The sequence below is a fragment of the Agrilus planipennis genome, unplaced genomic scaffold (genome assembly GCF_000699045.2).
Source record: "Agrilus planipennis isolate EAB-ADULT unplaced genomic scaffold, Apla_2.0 scaffold7, whole genome shotgun sequence".
Lineage (NCBI taxonomy): Eukaryota > Metazoa > Arthropoda > Insecta > Coleoptera > Buprestidae > Agrilus > Agrilus planipennis.
Window position 1 is genome coordinate 3,449,864 of NW_020439340.1, and position 16,865 is coordinate 3,466,728.

A 16,865-nucleotide genomic window follows, 5' to 3' on the forward strand; every position below is an offset into this window, starting at 1 on the left:
GGAGACCTTCCCTTAAATATTTCGTGGTATTTTAATAAACAACCTACAGGAAAGTATCCAGGCTTATCAGTAACGCCAATTGGGAAACGTGGAAGCACCTTAACCATAGAGTCAGCTTCTTATGAAACTGCCGGAAGTTACACTTGTAGAAGTGATAATTCTGCAGGATTTGCAGAACATACAGTAGATCTTTTCGTTAATGGTTTGTCATTACAAAAATTTCTTTTTGTATGCTTAAATCTTCCTCATACCAAACACAACCTGTTCCTAACGAAATGAATTTATCGCATAGGATTTTTTGGCCCAAAGAATTTTGTGCTTATAGATACATTTTCTAGATTTTAAAAACGAAATAACGTTTACTATATTATAGTTAATTAATTTCTTAGTACCTCCAAAAATTAGTCCTTTTGATTTCGATCAAAATCCTGTTCGATCTGGCGAAGTTGTTATGGCGACATGTACGGTATCTCAAGGTGATCTTCCCCTAAACATCACGTGGATTTTCAATGGAAAACCCCTCATACAACATTCCACCGTTTCTGTAACGCCAATTGGACGGCGCGGTAGTACTGTAACTATTGAATCAACCTCTTACGAAACTGCAGGAGATTACACTTGCAAAAGCTCCAATTCAGCAGGATTTACAGAACATACAGTTAATCTTTTAGTTAACGGTTTGTTACACAATAAAAATTAAACTCTCTTGCGTATTTTAGTATTTAACTTTTGCTTTGTTAAACCTTATATCTGCCCTTAAAAGTTGACGGTTATTTCAGTTGCCCCAAAAGTTTCTCCTTTTACTTTCGACGAAAATCCCGTGCAAGAAAACGATTTTGTACAGGTTTTTTGTACTGTTCCTCACGGTGATCTACCGTTGAATATTTATTGGCTCTTCAATGGGAAACCTGTACATATTAAATTACAAGAAGTAACGGCTGCTCAAGTGGGAAAACGCAGTAGTTCTTTGACTATAGAATCGGTGACTTACAGAGGTGCAGGGAATTATACTTGCAGAGCTGAAAATAAAGCGGGATCTTCGGATCATACGGTTGCCCTTTTTGTTAACGGTTTGTTTTCTGAACAGTTAATAATTTGTGGTTTATTTTACTCTATCCTGGAACTCCCACTTCCCATTTCCGAGATATAAAATCCCAAGAGGTTTCATCGCCATGGTTCTGAGTATTTATTGTTGAATTAATCCTCTTTTAAAGGTCTTTTTACTTAACTTGATTACATTATCAGTTGCTCCAAAGGTTCTTCCATTTACCTTCGAAGAAAACCNTTTGTGGTTAGTTATTTAGTTTAATAGAAAGAAAAATTACAAATTGTGTATATTTATTAACAGAAAAAGAAAAAGAACGATGAATTGTAATATCAATATACATAAGAAGGATTAAAAAAATGAGCGAGAATGTTATTATTAATCATTTGGGTCACTATAGCCGGATATGATTTCTTGAGAATCAGTCATAATAAACGATATGTCATTTCAAACGGAGTCATTATATCCAAACTTTTCTATAGAGAATTTAATATTAAAACCAAACTTAACACTGCAATTACTTCATATTAAGCGGTTGGTCAATATAGGCGGAGTCATAATAAACGAATTCCACTGTAGTTACATAATTGCACTCTTATATCATTAGAACTAATGAAAAATCCGCTCCTCCATCTGATTTGTTGATCTGGGCTTTTCCTTTTCGTTGTGCATGTATGGCATCCACCATCCACCCCTCCGGTCATTATTTTCAAATTTTAGTTCTGCCACAGATCGCGCCTTTCGATTTCAGTCACGACGAGGCAGCCGTCAATTCTGGCGAGACGGTGACCGCACAGTGTACCGTTTTGAAGGGCGATTCACCCTTAAATTTCAACTGGTCGTTGAACGGTAGGCCAATCGATCCCGATAAAGGTACCACTGTTTTCTCGTTGAAAAGATTCAGCACATTGAGCATTGATTCGGTGGACGACACTCATTCTGGACTATACACTTGTTCGGTCAGTAATTCAGCCGGAGCATCGAGCTATTCCACCACCCTTAATGTCAATGGTACCGATTGAAAAATAATTATTATCACGCTTTCTCTTATACCTACGCAAACGCAATCTTGCATGTGTCATTTTGTTTTCACCTTTTTCAACAATTGCAAATGGTATATAGGTACCTACTGACTGTAGATTGTTGAGAAAGGAGTTACGTATTCGCTCCCCCCTTCCCCCCCATAATTTTTCATCCGTTCCCTTTGTAATATGCTGCAGTGGCGCCGCAAATTTTTCCATTTACATTTGGTGAAGAAGAAATAAATTCGGGGGACACAATTTCTCTTCAATGTACAGTTTCCAAGGGAGACAGTCCTTTAAATATCACTTGGACTTTGAACGGACATCCCATAGTTCCTCATAAAGATGACATTATCATAAGCAACACCAAACGTATGAGTTCTTTGATGATAGAATCCGTACAGGCCAGGCATACCGGAGAATATGCCTGTATTGTTGGGAACATAGTAGGGATGACAAAGTATTCCGCTTATTTGAACGTCAATGGTACCTATCTACCTACTTATTAAATCTGTTTTTTCTTGATAAAATTTTTTCTCCTACCTTGACGAATTTTTCCTTTTTAATTGCATGACGCCCTTATGTGTAGTCCTACCCCAAATTCATCATTTCGATTTTGGCGGAGAACCAGCGGACCAAGGTGAAGCAGTATCTCTTCAGTGTTCGGTTGGTAAAGGCGATTATCCGTTAAACATTTCGTGGACTTTTAACAACGCTCCAGTACCTGAAGGTTTAGGCATTAGCGTGGTACAAGTTTCGAAACGTCTAAGCACCCTCGGTATAGAAAATGTTGATCATATTCACGCAGGCAACTACACGTGTTTAGCATCAAATTTGGCCGGTACAACATCACACACGGCAACGCTATCTGTTAACGGTACTTTGGTTTTTAATTCCTATGTAACTGTGACAATTTCGTTTTTTTTTTCTTTTCACTTCCTGTTTATCATTTTTCCTTGTATATTAGTCGGACCACAAATTGTTCCTTTCAATTTTGGCGAAGATTCTATTAACGAAGGTGAAACAGCTTCGGTCCAATGTACTGTTCTAAAGGGTGATTTACCAATGGATATTATTTGGTACCTGAATAATAAACCCATAGAATACAGCAACGACATTCACACCAGTAAAATAGGGAAGAGGGTTAGTAGTTTGACCATTGATTACGTACACGCTTTACATTCTGGAGAATATAAGTGTGAAGCCTCAAACGTAGTCGCATCTGCAAGCCATACAGCATACCTTAATGTAAACGGTACATCCCAATATAAATTGTATTTTTATCAGGCTTCTTCGTTAATATTTTTCATTATCCTATCCATGCATATATTACCTATAGTGAGTATTATTATCCTAATAGAACTTCCCCAAATCTTGCCGTTTGATTTCGGAGAAGAAGCAGTCAATTGGGGGGATACTGTGGTTACCACGTGTATTGCTAATAAAGGGGATTTCCCTATAAGCTTTCAATGGCTACTAAACGGCAATCCCGCTGAAAGTATCGAAGGAATAATTACTTCGAAAACCAACAAGAAAATAAGCCAATTGACCATAGACTCGGTGCAGGCGCAGCACGCCGGAATGTACACGTGCGTCGCCAAGAATTTTGTGGGATTCTCAAATCACTCAGCTTATTTACGTATTAATGGTAGATCTTTATACAGATATTTGTGTAACATTTTCTCATTTGCGTTTTCCCTGACCTTTATTCTGTCCTTCAAAAAAATATCGTTATACATTAAGAAAGATTTTCTTACGTCGATCTAGTTTTACCGCATATCACCCCATTTGATTTCGATGGTGAAGCTGACACTGGTGATAGCGTTCAACTGACGTGCCATGTAGACAAAGGTGATCCACCGTTAAACATAACGTGGTTTTTAAACGGAGAACGGATAACAACGCGTTATCGTACTTCAGTTACCCCAATCGGTATGAGAATCAGCGTTTTGACCATCAGTGCAGCCACAGCAAAACAAGCTGGAAGGTACACGTGCACGGCTTCAAATGCTGCAGGGTCAGCATCACACAGTTCAACTTTATATGTCAACGGTACAATAAAAATAACCGTACAATATCAACAATTCTCTTGTCTGCGTTGTTATTTTTCGTTTGCATCCTTTTTTCTTTCGAATAACATTTTCTTTTATCCTGGACAGTTTTACCCCATATCGTACCTTTCGATTTCGAAGGAGAAGTGAACACTGACGACAGCGCACAATTAAATTGTTACGTTAGCAAGGGTGACCTCCCCATAAATATAACGTGGTACCTCAACGAAAATATATTGGTAGGACCTCGGTATGGCATATCAGTGCTTCCAATAGGTGCAAGAAGTAGCGTATTGAACATCAACTCTATATCAGCGGAACACGCTGGAACATACACTTGTGTCGCTTTAAATAAAGCGGGATCAGTATCACATTCGGCCATTTTATATGTTAACGGTATTTCTTATATCAAAATTTAATATTTTTTACGTCTATTTTTTTGTTTACTTGCATTCCTATTGTCCTGAAATTTGTCCTTAAAAAAAAGGCAAGATGATTTTGTGGTTTTAGTCCAACCCCAAATTTTGCCTTTCGATTTTGGAGAAGACCCCATAAATGCCGATGATATGGTATCAGTCAGCTGTACTGTTAATAAGGGTGATTTTCCGATGAATGTCACGTGGATGTTAAATTCACAACCTGTGGAAATGTACCAGGGGGTTAATATCATGAAAACTAACAAAAGAATTAGTCAACTTTCAATAGATTCGGTCCAATATGAACATTCCGGACTCTACACCTGTATTGCTTCGAATCTTGCAGGAACATCAACACATTCCGCTTATCTACGCGTTAACGGTATCCATGCCATTACAAATATAAAATATTAGATGTAGTGTTGCAAAGTTTACAATAGTTTTTATTTTTTTTTTTAATTATTTTGAGCCCCCAATTATTTTTCCTTCACATCTTTCTTTGACTCAAGTTGCTCCCAGAGTGTTACCAATTTCGTTCGAAGAAAATCCTGTTCAGTATGACGCTTACGTCATGGTAACATGTTCAGTTCCATCCGGGGATTTACCGCTGAATATATCGTGGATATTAAACGGGAGTCCTTTATACCAACAACCGGGAATTTCGGTAACGGCGATCGGGAAACGTAGCAGCTCTCTCACACTGGAAAATGCATCTTACGAAAGCGTAGGGAGTTACACTTGCAAAGCCCAAAATAAAGTGGGAGAAGATCAACAAACCGCCGAACTATTTGTAAACGGTTCGTTAAAGAAAACATTTAAGGCCTTTTTACGTTTTCTTTTCTTTTGCTTTATAAATTCACCACCCTTTTCTTTCAACCCTCTGAAACTAATTTCATTACCTGTGGCAGTACCGCCGAAAGTATTGCCGTTTACCTTCGAAGAAAATCCAGTTCAGGCGGATGAATTGGTTATGATAACTTGTACAGTACCTCAGGGCGACCTTCCCTTAAATATCACTTGGTTTTTCGAAGAAAATGAAGCAATAAAAGTTTCCGGTATTTCTGTAATTCCTATTGGAAAAAGAGGTAGCACCCTCACAGTGGAATCAGCCTCGTATGAAAGTGCAGGAAACTATACTTGTCGGGGACAAAACGCAGTGGGATACGCTGAATACACTGCAAGACTTTTTGTTAATGGTGTGTGGGACAGTTTTATTTCGTAATTGTTGTTTGCCATTATCCCTACACCTCATTTGGACATTCCTATAGTACCATACCAATTTTAACTCGAATGTTGTTTTTTTTGTATCATTAGTTGCTCCCAAAGTATCTCCATTCACTTTTGACGAAAACCCTGTACAAGCTGGCCAATTTTTCCAAGTGCTTTGCACAGTGCCACACGGGGATCTACCCCTCAATATAACGTGGTTGTTTAACGGCGCTCCAATAGGATTTTCACATGGTACTTCTATAACTTATGTAGGAAAACGAAGCAGCTCTTTAATTGTAGAATCGGCTACGTACAAAAACACAGGAAATTATACTTGCAGGGCGGAAAATCAAGTTGGGTACTCGGAATATACAACAACATTATTTGTTAACGGTTTGTAAAAAGCTTTGTAATCCATGCTTAGTTTTGTTGCTTATCGTTTTGTTCTTAACTTTCCCATACTTGAGTTACCCTTTATTCCTATCAAAATCATAAAAAAAATAGAAAAATGTGATAAAAACTCTAAATCATAACTCTTTTAGTAACTTAATGCCTTTTCTATTGGGCGCGACGAAAACGAAAGGGTTAGAAGCGTTTGAAATTTGGTGTTAAAATAGGAAAACAGGGGTTACTATGGTCAATTAGAAATAGGCGAAATATATTGGTAGGACACCTTCTCAGGCATGAAGGGCCAATTAGAGACATATTAGAAGTAGAAACAGGAGTTAAGAGGAGTAGAGGTAGTCCTAGATTAGACTATTAGCTTTAGGGAAATGCGAAGATTAGCTCAGGATAGGAAAGAGTGAAGGTGCGTGTGCAACCAGTTTTAGGACTGACGACCTTATGATGATGACGATGATGATAAGCTAAGACTTTGCTTGTGTTAATCGTGTGGTAGGAAGACGTAAGCTATGTCATCACTGTAAATGTCCCAAAATGACGAAAATTTGTAAATGTTTGACGAAATTTCGAAATATATACATAATAAGATTTTTAGTTCGATATTTTTGTAACATATGCGTAGTTGTTCCCAAGGTGTTACCGTTTACATTTGAAGAAAATCCGGTACAGACGGACAGATTTGTGCAAGTATCGTGTACAGTTCCCGAGGGTGATTTGCCTTTAAATATATCGTGGTTATTTAATGGTAATCCCGTATCAAAAATTGGTGGAGTTGTTGTAACACCTCTTGGAAGAAGAGGGACGTCGTTAATCATAGAAACTGCATCGTACGATAGCGCTGGCAACTACAGTTGTAGAGCCGAAAACCAAGTCGGTTATTCCGAACATACCGAAATACTTTATGTTAATGGTTTGTTAACATCATCACTCAATTATTATTTCCTAAGCTTTTTTTTATGTTTCCAAGTCCAAATCCTACCGTTTTAACTCCCTCTGTTTTAATTACAAAACCCACCAGTTGCTCCACGAATACTTCCGTTTAATTTTGAAGAGAACCCTGTACAAACCGACGATTACATCCAAATTTTATGCACCGTCCCGCATGGCGATTTACCTCTAAAAATTTTTTGGATTATTAACGGGAAAGAGGCAGCCCAGGACGTACAAATAACTAAATCTAAAAGAAGCAGTTCACTCACTATCGAAACGATTACGTACGAAAATGCCGGAAATTATACTTGCAGAGCCGAAAATGCAGCTGGTTATGACGAACATACAGCCATACTTTTCGTAAATGGTTTGTTATTACACATGTATTACGTATGATTTAATTTGCTGTCCTTATTTCACCCTTAACTTAATATCCCTGAGCTAATTTTTTCTTACGGTTAGTACTGGTATGTTCTGCTCAGTTTCTCCACGAGTTCTTCCATTCGATTTCGAAGAAAATCCGGTACAGTCGGAGGAATTCATCACTGTCGTTTGTACGGTTCCCCAAGGAGATTTTCCTTTAAATATTTTTTGGATATTTAACGGAAGAAAACTTACAAATGAACCGGGAATTTTGATAACTTCCATTGGAAAAAGAAGTAGCTCTCTAACAATCGAATCGACTTCTTTCAAGTCTGTAGGAAATTATACCTGTAAGGCTGAAAACAAAGTCGGATTTGCTGAACACACGACAGCCCTATTCGTTAACGGTTCGTAAGTTACGTTTTGAAATCCTGGTTTGCTTATTAATTGCCTTGTATGTTTTGTATAACTATCCCAACCGCTCCACCCAACATAGCGTAATAGATTAAATTTAATTTTGGCAGTCTCCCCAAGAATCTTGCCAATATCCTTTGAAGAAAACCCCGTTCGAGCCGAAGAATATGTGACCATACTGTGTACCGTGCCTCAGGGTGACTTTCCCTTGAATATTTCGTGGTATTTTAATGGTAAAAGCATTCCCGAATCACTCGGAATTCATGTTATGAAAAACGGCAAAAGAAGTAGCTCGTTGACCATTGAAACTGTATCCCACAAACACTCGGGAAACTACACGTGCAAAGCACAAAATAAAGTGGGTTTTGAAGAGCAATCTGCGACCCTATTCGTTAATGGTTTGTCTCGCTCAATCGCTATCATTATTTTGTTCTTCTTGAGTTGTACTTTTCCTCCTTTTTTTTGAACCAACCAAATCCGAAGGTGGTGAATTCTTCGTTCAAAAAAAGTTATTTCTTCTGAACAGTAATGCCGAGAGTCCTGCCCATATCCTTCGAAGAAAATCCCGTTCAAGCGGGCGAATATGTGTCCGTATTTTGCTCCGTACCTCAAGGAGACTTTCCTTTGAACATATCATGGATTATTAACGGCATGCACATTTTAAATTCCGATATTACCGGAATAACCGTTACCAGTGGTGGGAAAAGAAGTAGTTCTTTGAGTATCGACACGGTTTCTTACGAACATATCGGAAATTACACTTGTCATGCAGAAAACAGAGCAGGTTCCGAAGAACAAACGGCTGTTCTTTTCGTAAACGGTTTGTCTTTGTTTAATTTTTGTTTGCCCAAGTGTCCTTTCATTAAAATTCTCCCAATTTCATCCTATAGTTGCACCAAAAATTTTACCGATTTCGTTCGAAGAAAATCCGGTCCAAGCCGGCGGATACGTTTCCGTGTTATGCTCGGTACCTCTTGGAGATTTTCCTTTAAACATCTCGTGGTATTTCAATGGGAAGCCCATCTCGGACGTCTACGGGATAACAGTTGCAATGGGAGGAAGAAGAAGCAGTTCTTTGAGTATAGAATCGGCTTCGTACGAACATGCTGGCAATTATACATGCAGGGCTGAAAATGTAGTCGGTTTTGCCGAACAAACTGCCAAACTATTTGTTAACGGTTAGATAATACTTGTTGAATTTCTTTTTTTTCTGTTTGTTGATCCAATCCTTTAGTCGCTCCCCGAGTATTGCCAATTTCTTTCGAAGAAAATCCAGTCCAGGCTGGCGAGTACGTCACAATAACTTGCACCGTTCCCCAAGGGGATTTACCGCTGAATATTTCTTGGAAATTTAATGAAATTCCCGTTGAAGGCGACTCTGAAATATCAGTCACTATTAACGGAAAACGGAGCAGTTCTTTGACGATCGATTCGGTCTCTTATAAAAATTCAGGAAATTATACGTGCAGGGCCGCAAATAAAGTAGGATTCGCCGAGTACCAGACTTCCCTTTTCGTTAATGGTTTGTCTATTTCGGCTCCTATTTTTACAATCCTTTATTTTTTCTGTCCTTGCCTGTTTTATCCACCCCATTGTTAATTTACAGCAGCAGTTGTCGATCATTCCGTAACAATTAACCTGGTCGGGAAATCTAGCTAAACTTTACAAGGAAAAAAATAACAGTATCATTTATTCTGGGAACTTTTTTTTCTAGTTCTTCCCCGCATAGTACCGTTTGATTTCGGGGATACTCCCGTTTTTGTGGGTCAAACAGCACAAGTTACGTGTCTTATCTCATCTGGTGATTTGCCGTTAAACATCAGTTGGATGTTGAACGGCAGGCCTTTAGAGAACGACGAGAAAGATTTAAAAATAACGATAACCCAGATCGGTAGGAAGGGGAGTTTGCTCTACATAGACGCAGTCGGGGAGAAACAGGGTGGAAATTACACTTGCAGCGCTAAGAATAAGGCAGGCCAGGTTCAATATACCGCTTCATTATTCGTCTACGGTACTCGATTATTCTCGACTTTGTTGGTTTGCAATCCTTAGTTTCTATCCTTGATTGTCTAATAACACACAGAAAACTGACATTGATGCACTTTAAAAATATTATTCCATAAGAGCACACAATTAAGTTTAACAAAATAGAAAGGACAGCACGTACTGTTTAACTTGGAAGGTCTTCTTTACAAATATTTCTTCTAATAAATAAATANAAGACTTTTTGTTAATGGTGTGTGGGACAGTTTTATTTCGTAATTGTTGTTTGCTATTATCCCTACACCTCATTTGGACATTCCTATAGTACCATACCAATTTTAACTCGAATGTTGTTTTTTTTGTATCATTAGTTGCTCCCAAAGTATCTCCATTCACTTTTGACGAAAACCCTGTACAAGCTGGCCAATTTTTCCAAGTGCTTTGCACAGTGCCACACGGGGATCTACCCCTCAATATAACGTGGTTGTTTAACGGCGCTCCAATAGGATTTTCACATGGTACTTCTATAACTTATGTAGGAAAACGAAGCAGCTCTTTAATTGTAGAATCGGCTACGTACAAAAACACAGGAAATTACACCTGCAGGGCGGAAAATCAAGTTGGATACTCGGAATATACAGTCATTTTATTCGTTAACGGTTTGTCACTAGATATTATAATTATTGTACAACCCTTTTTTTATTGTTTTATATGCCCTCTAAATCAATCCTAAAAGTTTCATTTTTTCCCAGTTCCCCCAAAAGTTTCGCCGTTCGATTTCGAAGAGAATCCGGTTCAAGCTGAAGAATCTGTTTTTGTAACTTGCGCCGTTACACAGGGCGATTTCCCACTGAATATATCGTGGTTGTTTAATGGATATCCTGCATCTAGTATGCCAGGTTTATCCGTAACTCCGATAGGCAAACGCGGTAGCACATTGACTATAGAATCGGCCTCGTATCAAACAGCAGGAGATTACACTTGCAGGGGTGAAAACGAAGCGGGTTTCGCAGAACATTCTGCGATCCTATTCGTCAATGGTTTGTGAGTCAAATTTATAATCAGCTTATTTAGCCTTTAAAACCCTTGACCCTAAACTTGACCTGTGCCTATAAATTAAAAAGTAACGCATACGACTTTATGTGTTTCTAGTTGCCCCGAAAGTACTACCCTTCACGTTCGAAGAAAATCCGGTTAGGGCTGAACAATTCGTACAGGTTTTTTGCACGGTACCCCACGGCGATTTACCATTAAATATCAGTTGGATATTTAATGGTGGTCCCATATCTGAATTGCACGGAACAACGGTGTCAAACGTTGGTAAAAGGAGTAGTTCTCTTACCATAGAATCAGTTTCGCACAAAAGTGCTGGGAATTACACTTGCCGAGCTCAAAACCAAGTTGGTCTTTCTGAATATATGTCCACACTGTTTGTAAACGGTTTGTCAAATTGATATTAGAAAATGGTCCGGTTTCTTTCTTGCGTTCTATTTTTCTTTTAATCTTCTTTTCCTGTAACAGTATCTCCAAATATTAATCCATTCGATTTTGATCAAAATCCCGTTCGGTTCGGAGAAGTTGTGATGGTAATGTGTACGGTGCCCCAAGGAGACCTTCCCTTAAATATTTCGTGGTATTTTAATAAACAACCTACAGGAAAGTATCCAGGCTTATCAGTAACGCCAATTGGGAAACGTGGAAGCACCTTAACCATAGAGTCAGCTTCTTATGAAACTGCCGGAAGTTACACTTGTAGAAGTGATAATTCTGCAGGATTTGCAGAACATACAGTAGATCTTTTCGTTAATGGTTTGTCATTACAAAAATTTCTTTTTGTATGCTTAAATCTTCCTCATACCAAACACAACCTGTTCCTAACGAAATGAATTTATCGCATAGGATTTTTTGGCCCAAAGAATTTTGTGCTTATAGATACATTTTCTAGATTTTAAAAACGAAATAACGTTTACTATATTATAGTTAATTAATTTCTTAGTATCTCCAAAAATTAGTCCTTTTGATTTCGACCAAAACCCTGTTCAGTCTGGCGAAGTTGTTATGACAACGTGTACGGTACCTCAGGGTGATCTTCCCCTAAATATCACGTGGTTTTTCAATGGAAAACCACTGATACAACATTCTACCGTTTCGGTAACGCCGATTGGACGGCGTGGTAGTACTTTAAATATTGAATCAGCATCGTACGAAACTGCCGGAAGTTACACTTGTAGAAGTGATAATTCAGCAGGATTTGCAGAACATACAGTAGATCTTTTCGTTAACGGTTTGTCTTTACAAAAATTATTTTGTGTATGCTCCAAACACCCTCATACCAAACATAATCGCATTAACCTACTGTCCCTTACAAAATTAATTAGTCGTGTAAGAATTATCTGCCGAAATCTTTACTAAGTTACTCTTTATTAATTTCTTAGTACCTCCAAAAATTAGTCCTTTTGATTTCGATCAAAATCCTGTTCGATCTGGCGAAGTTGTTATGGCGACATGTACGGTATCTCAAGGTGATNGGTTTCAGGTACTATTGCCCCCGCCCGAGAAATCCCCAAAGAGGACACTATCCACATGATCTTGGCCAACCTTAACCTAGTAGTACCTGTTACCATATCTAAGCAATGGGACCTTTATAATGTCACATTTTGGTTTACATTTTCATTATATTTAAATTTTAATTAAAATTTCAGAATGTGAGAAACGTTAAAGGTTTCATTGAGAAATAACAAATTTTTTTGAAATTTCGTTTTGAAAAGTCGTGTACTTGAAAAAAAGTAATTCTCAAAATTTCGTTTCGAAAAAAATCATGCATGCTTACAAAAACTTTAGCTTTCAAGGAACTATTGATCCTAATCGGACGAAATTTTTTAGTACCGCCGAGGTGGATCCAAGAACCAATTGATAAAGCATTTGCTCAAGGTTCTGACGCTAAAGTTGATTGTAAAGCTGATGGCTTTCCCAAACCAACAGTAACATGGAAAAGAGCAACAGGTAAAATCGTAAATCAATAGGTGTCTACGTAGACCGATCACGTATTCGTTCTGTAGGTGATTCGCCCGGCGATTATAAAGATTTCAAACCTAACAATCCAAACGTAAAGGTAGAAGATGGAACGTTAATGATTACTAATATTCAAAAACATAACGAAGGTTATTATTTGTGTGAGGCTGTTAATGGCATTGGTTCAGGTTTATCTGCCGTCATACAAATTAGTGTTCAAGGTACTTTACTCTCAAACAATATTTTGTATTTTCGGCTATGGTATCGTCAATTTTTTAGCCCCTCCTCAGTTCGATATTAAACTTAGAAATCAAACGTCTCGCCGTGGAGATCCAGCTGTTTTACAATGCGAAGCGAAAGGCGAAAAGCCCATAGGAATTTTGTGGAACATAAATAATAAACGTTTAGAACCAAAGGGAAATTCTCGCTACACCATTCGCGAAGAGATTCTTCCCACTGGTGTTCTTTCTGACTTGAGTATTAAACGAACTGAACGAAACGATTCGGCCCTTTTCACTTGTGTAGCTACGAATGCATTTGGAAGTGATGATACAAGCATTAACATGATCGTTCAAGAACCGCCAGAAACACCATATGGATTGAAAGTTTTGGACAAATCTGGTAGATCAGTGGAATTATCGTGGGTCGCCCCATATGACGGAAACTCACCCGTTAAGAAGTAAATTCTTTCGATATTTGTCTCCTTCGTTTGGCCTTCTAAATTTTTGTATTATTAGGTACACTATCGAATACAAACAGAGCAAATCGAGTTGGGAAGCGGGCACAGAACGAGTGTTGGTACCTGGAGAACAAACCGAGGCAGGAGTTTACACCTTGAAACCGGCCACCACGTATCATATTCGTATCGTAGCCGAAAACGAAATTGGTTCTAGCGACCCGTCTGATACTGTGACTATTATCACGGCCGAAGAATCACCTGGCGCTCCACCGACATCAATCCGCGTCGATGACAGTGATCAGCATTCTCTAAAAGTCTTCTGGAAACCACCACCCAGGTCCGAATGGAACGGAGAAATTCTTGGCTATTATGTCGGCTATAAACCTGCTTCTTCTGACAAGCCTTTCCTCTTTGAAACCGTCGAATTTAGTCGCGAAGAAGGAAAAGAACATCATTTACAGGTGCTCTTTTCTTTTTGTTTTTAGGTCTTGATTTTTTCCATTAACGTTCGTTAAATTCTCCTTTAGATTACCAATTTGAAGACCTACACTCAATACTCTATCGTCGTTCAAGCCTTTAACAAAGTCGGTGCTGGTCCCATGTCGGAAGAAATCAAAGCGTATACCGCTGAAGGAACCCCAGAACAGCCACCCCACGATACCATTTGCACCACCTTAACCGCCCAAACGATCAGAGTGTCATGGACATCGCCCCCTCTTAACACTGCCAATGGTGTTATCAAAGGCTACAAAGTTATTTACGGTCCCTCTGACTCCTGGTTTGGTAAGTAATGAACGCGTTCATCCACTACCTATCCCAGAATTAGTGTTTGAATTCTTCTATTTGTAGACGAAAATACAAAGGATACCAAAATTACTGCTTCATCCGAGACAATCTTACACGGACTTAAGAAATATACCAACTATAGCATGCAAGTGCTTGCATATACATCTGGTGGCGATGGTGTACGAAGCAACCCAATTCATTGTCAGACAGAGCAAGATGGTATAGCTCAAGTGTTGTGGGTACACTAAATTTATTTATATTATTTGTGTGGTTACAGTTCCAGAAGCTCCTGTTGCTATCAAGGCCTTGGTGATGTCTTCTACATCGATTTTGGTCAGTTGGAAACCGCCGGTAGAACCCAATGGTATTGTGGAGCAATATACAGTTTATGTTCGTGAAGCTGGTCAGGCCGAAAGTGACGAACTCAACACCGATTCGAAACCACGATCCCAAAAGATTGTTCCGAACATCAGAAATCAAAATCTGAGTTATCAAGCCAAAGATTTGGATAGCAAACTGAAATACGAATTTTGGGTTACCGCATCAACCAACATTGGAGAAGGGCAACCTTCAAAGAGCGTCATTGTAGCTCCTAGTACCAGAGTTCCTGCGAAAATTGCTTCATTCGATGACTCGTTCACCACCACCTACAAGGAAGACGTGACCCTTCCCTGTCTAGCTGTCGGAGTACCACAACCTGAGATAGTTTGGAAAATAAAGGGGGTCGTATTTACCACCAACGATCGTATACGACAACAACCCGATGGATCACTTTTTATTCGTGATGTAACTCGAACCGATGCCGGCGAATATTCTTGCAACGTTGAAAATTCTTTTGGTCAAGACAGCGTCACCCACCAACTAATCGTCTATTCACCTCCGCATTCACCTTTGGTAAGTGTTTTAAATACTTCAATCGTCTTTTTGATAATAATCTACTTCTTCTTTAGGTAACTTTGACGTCCACGACCACAAATTCTTTGACAATCAAACTGAAACCTCATCCTGACGACAGCGAACCCATTCATGGATATACCATTCACTATAAGCCTGAATTCGGGGACTGGGAAACGACGCAGGTGGCCAGCCACACTACCAAATTCAATTTAGAAAATTTACTTTGTGGTACCAGATATCAGCTCTACGTCACGGCATACAATAGGTAACTAATAATAAAAGTTCAAGTTAACAAATTAGGAAATAATCCTGACGCTTAATAATGACTTGATTCTTTTAGTATTGGAACTGGAGATCCATCTGACATTTTAAATACTCGTACTCGTGGAGATAAACCCATAATCCCAACAGCAGACAAATTTATCGAGGTTTCCTCTAACAGTATCACCCTACACTTAAGTGCTTGGTCTGATGGGGGTTGTCCTATGCTATACTTCGTAATTGAACACAAGAAGAAGTATTCCCTTTTTGATAGATATTTTATTCGCCCATATTATAATGTGCTTGTTCTAGGACTAGTTCAGAATGGATCCAGGTATCAAATAATGTAAAGCCAGGTGGTAATTTTGTGGTATTGGATCTTGATCCTGCCATTTGGTATCACCTTCGTGTCACCGCTCATAATAATGCTGGCTTCAACGTTGCCGAATACGAATTTGCTACTTTAACTGTTACTGGAGGTAAATATTTAGTTATTAAGTCTTTATTTATGAATGTTCTCATGCTTATAAGATTTAATTAATGGTTATTGCACGAGGTAGATGTTCTCGCTTTATATATTGTGGTGTTATTGTACATTTTAATTTTCAAATACTTTGTTTGCTTGTTTATTTATTATTTAATTATTTATTTCAGTGGCAAAGTATAGAATGGACTTTTTTGTTATATAATTTTGATCAGTGTATCCTGTAGCCAGTGTCTTAGTAGCAATAGTACCTGAAAATTACTAAATGTTGCCTGTTAATAATTGATTGTTTGTTAGTGTACGTGAGAGAGACGAGCCTTGCTTTCGGTTTCAGGTACTATTGCCCCCGCCCGAGAAATCCCCAAAGAGGACACTATCCACATGATCTTGGCCAACCTTAACCTAGTAGTACCTGTGGTATCTGCCGTCCTAGTCATTATTGTCGCTATTATCGTCATTTGTGTGCTTCGCGGCCGCGGAAACTATCACAAAGGTAAATTATTAACGTCTTTCTCCGAGTTTTCTTACGTTTTTCAGGAACCATCCCACCGGTTAGAGAGGCTCCGGATGTCAAGATGCTTTTCCCTTGGCTACCAGATTGGATTGATTTAAATCTTCTCGTACCCTTAGTGGCTACAGTCACTGTTATCATCGTAGGAATTGTCGTTATCTGTGTGGCCATGACGAGGAGGTCACAAAGCATGCCCCAGACCCGTTTAAGAAGCGACTGTATGTCTTAAAAAATTACTCTATTTTCAGGAACACCGTCGGAATTGTTCTGGAGCAATTTTAATCTTATAGCAAATTTAATTGATTGCAATGTTAGGCAGAAATACGAATTGGCTTTTATTTACAATAACCCAACCAGTGTTACTGGGTACTTTCTTTATATAATCCCTGAGTAGGAGGAA

At 38.7% G+C, this 16,865-nt stretch overlaps 1 protein-coding gene across 50 annotated transcripts in view; it reads left to right on the plus strand.

Annotated features, from left to right (window-relative positions):
• LOC108737663 (Down syndrome cell adhesion molecule-like protein Dscam2) overlaps positions 1–16,865 on the plus strand; it is a 69,300-nt gene that overhangs the window by 36,215 nt on the left and 16,220 nt on the right. For 8 of the 50 annotated variants that reach the window (XM_025978675.1, XM_025978668.1, XM_025978682.1 and 5 more), the window contains 5 exons: positions 4,629–4,916; positions 12,719–12,838; positions 12,895–13,068; positions 13,127–13,526; positions 13,585–13,666. In XM_025978675.1, coding sequence (XP_025834460.1) covers positions 4,629–4,916; positions 12,719–12,838; positions 12,895–13,068; positions 13,127–13,526; positions 13,585–13,666 — 1,064 coding nt within the window. Of the gene's footprint in view, positions 1–389; positions 678–779; positions 1,071–1,765; positions 2,057–2,265; positions 2,554–2,656; positions 2,945–3,034; positions 3,323–3,834; positions 4,120–4,226; positions 4,515–4,628; positions 4,917–5,043; positions 5,332–5,848; positions 6,137–6,767; positions 7,056–7,557; positions 7,846–7,962; positions 8,251–8,378; positions 8,673–8,742; positions 9,031–9,566; positions 9,864–10,587; positions 10,876–10,987; positions 11,276–11,356; positions 11,645–11,831; positions 12,120–12,718; positions 12,839–12,894; positions 13,069–13,126; positions 13,527–13,584; positions 13,988–14,053; positions 14,310–14,375; positions 14,532–14,589; positions 15,207–15,262; positions 15,475–15,549; positions 15,727–15,782; positions 15,950–16,491; positions 16,858–16,865 lie in introns of those variants that run through there. The other 42 variants (XM_025978693.1, XM_025978700.1, XM_025978699.1 and 39 more) reach the window with 26 other exon arrangements.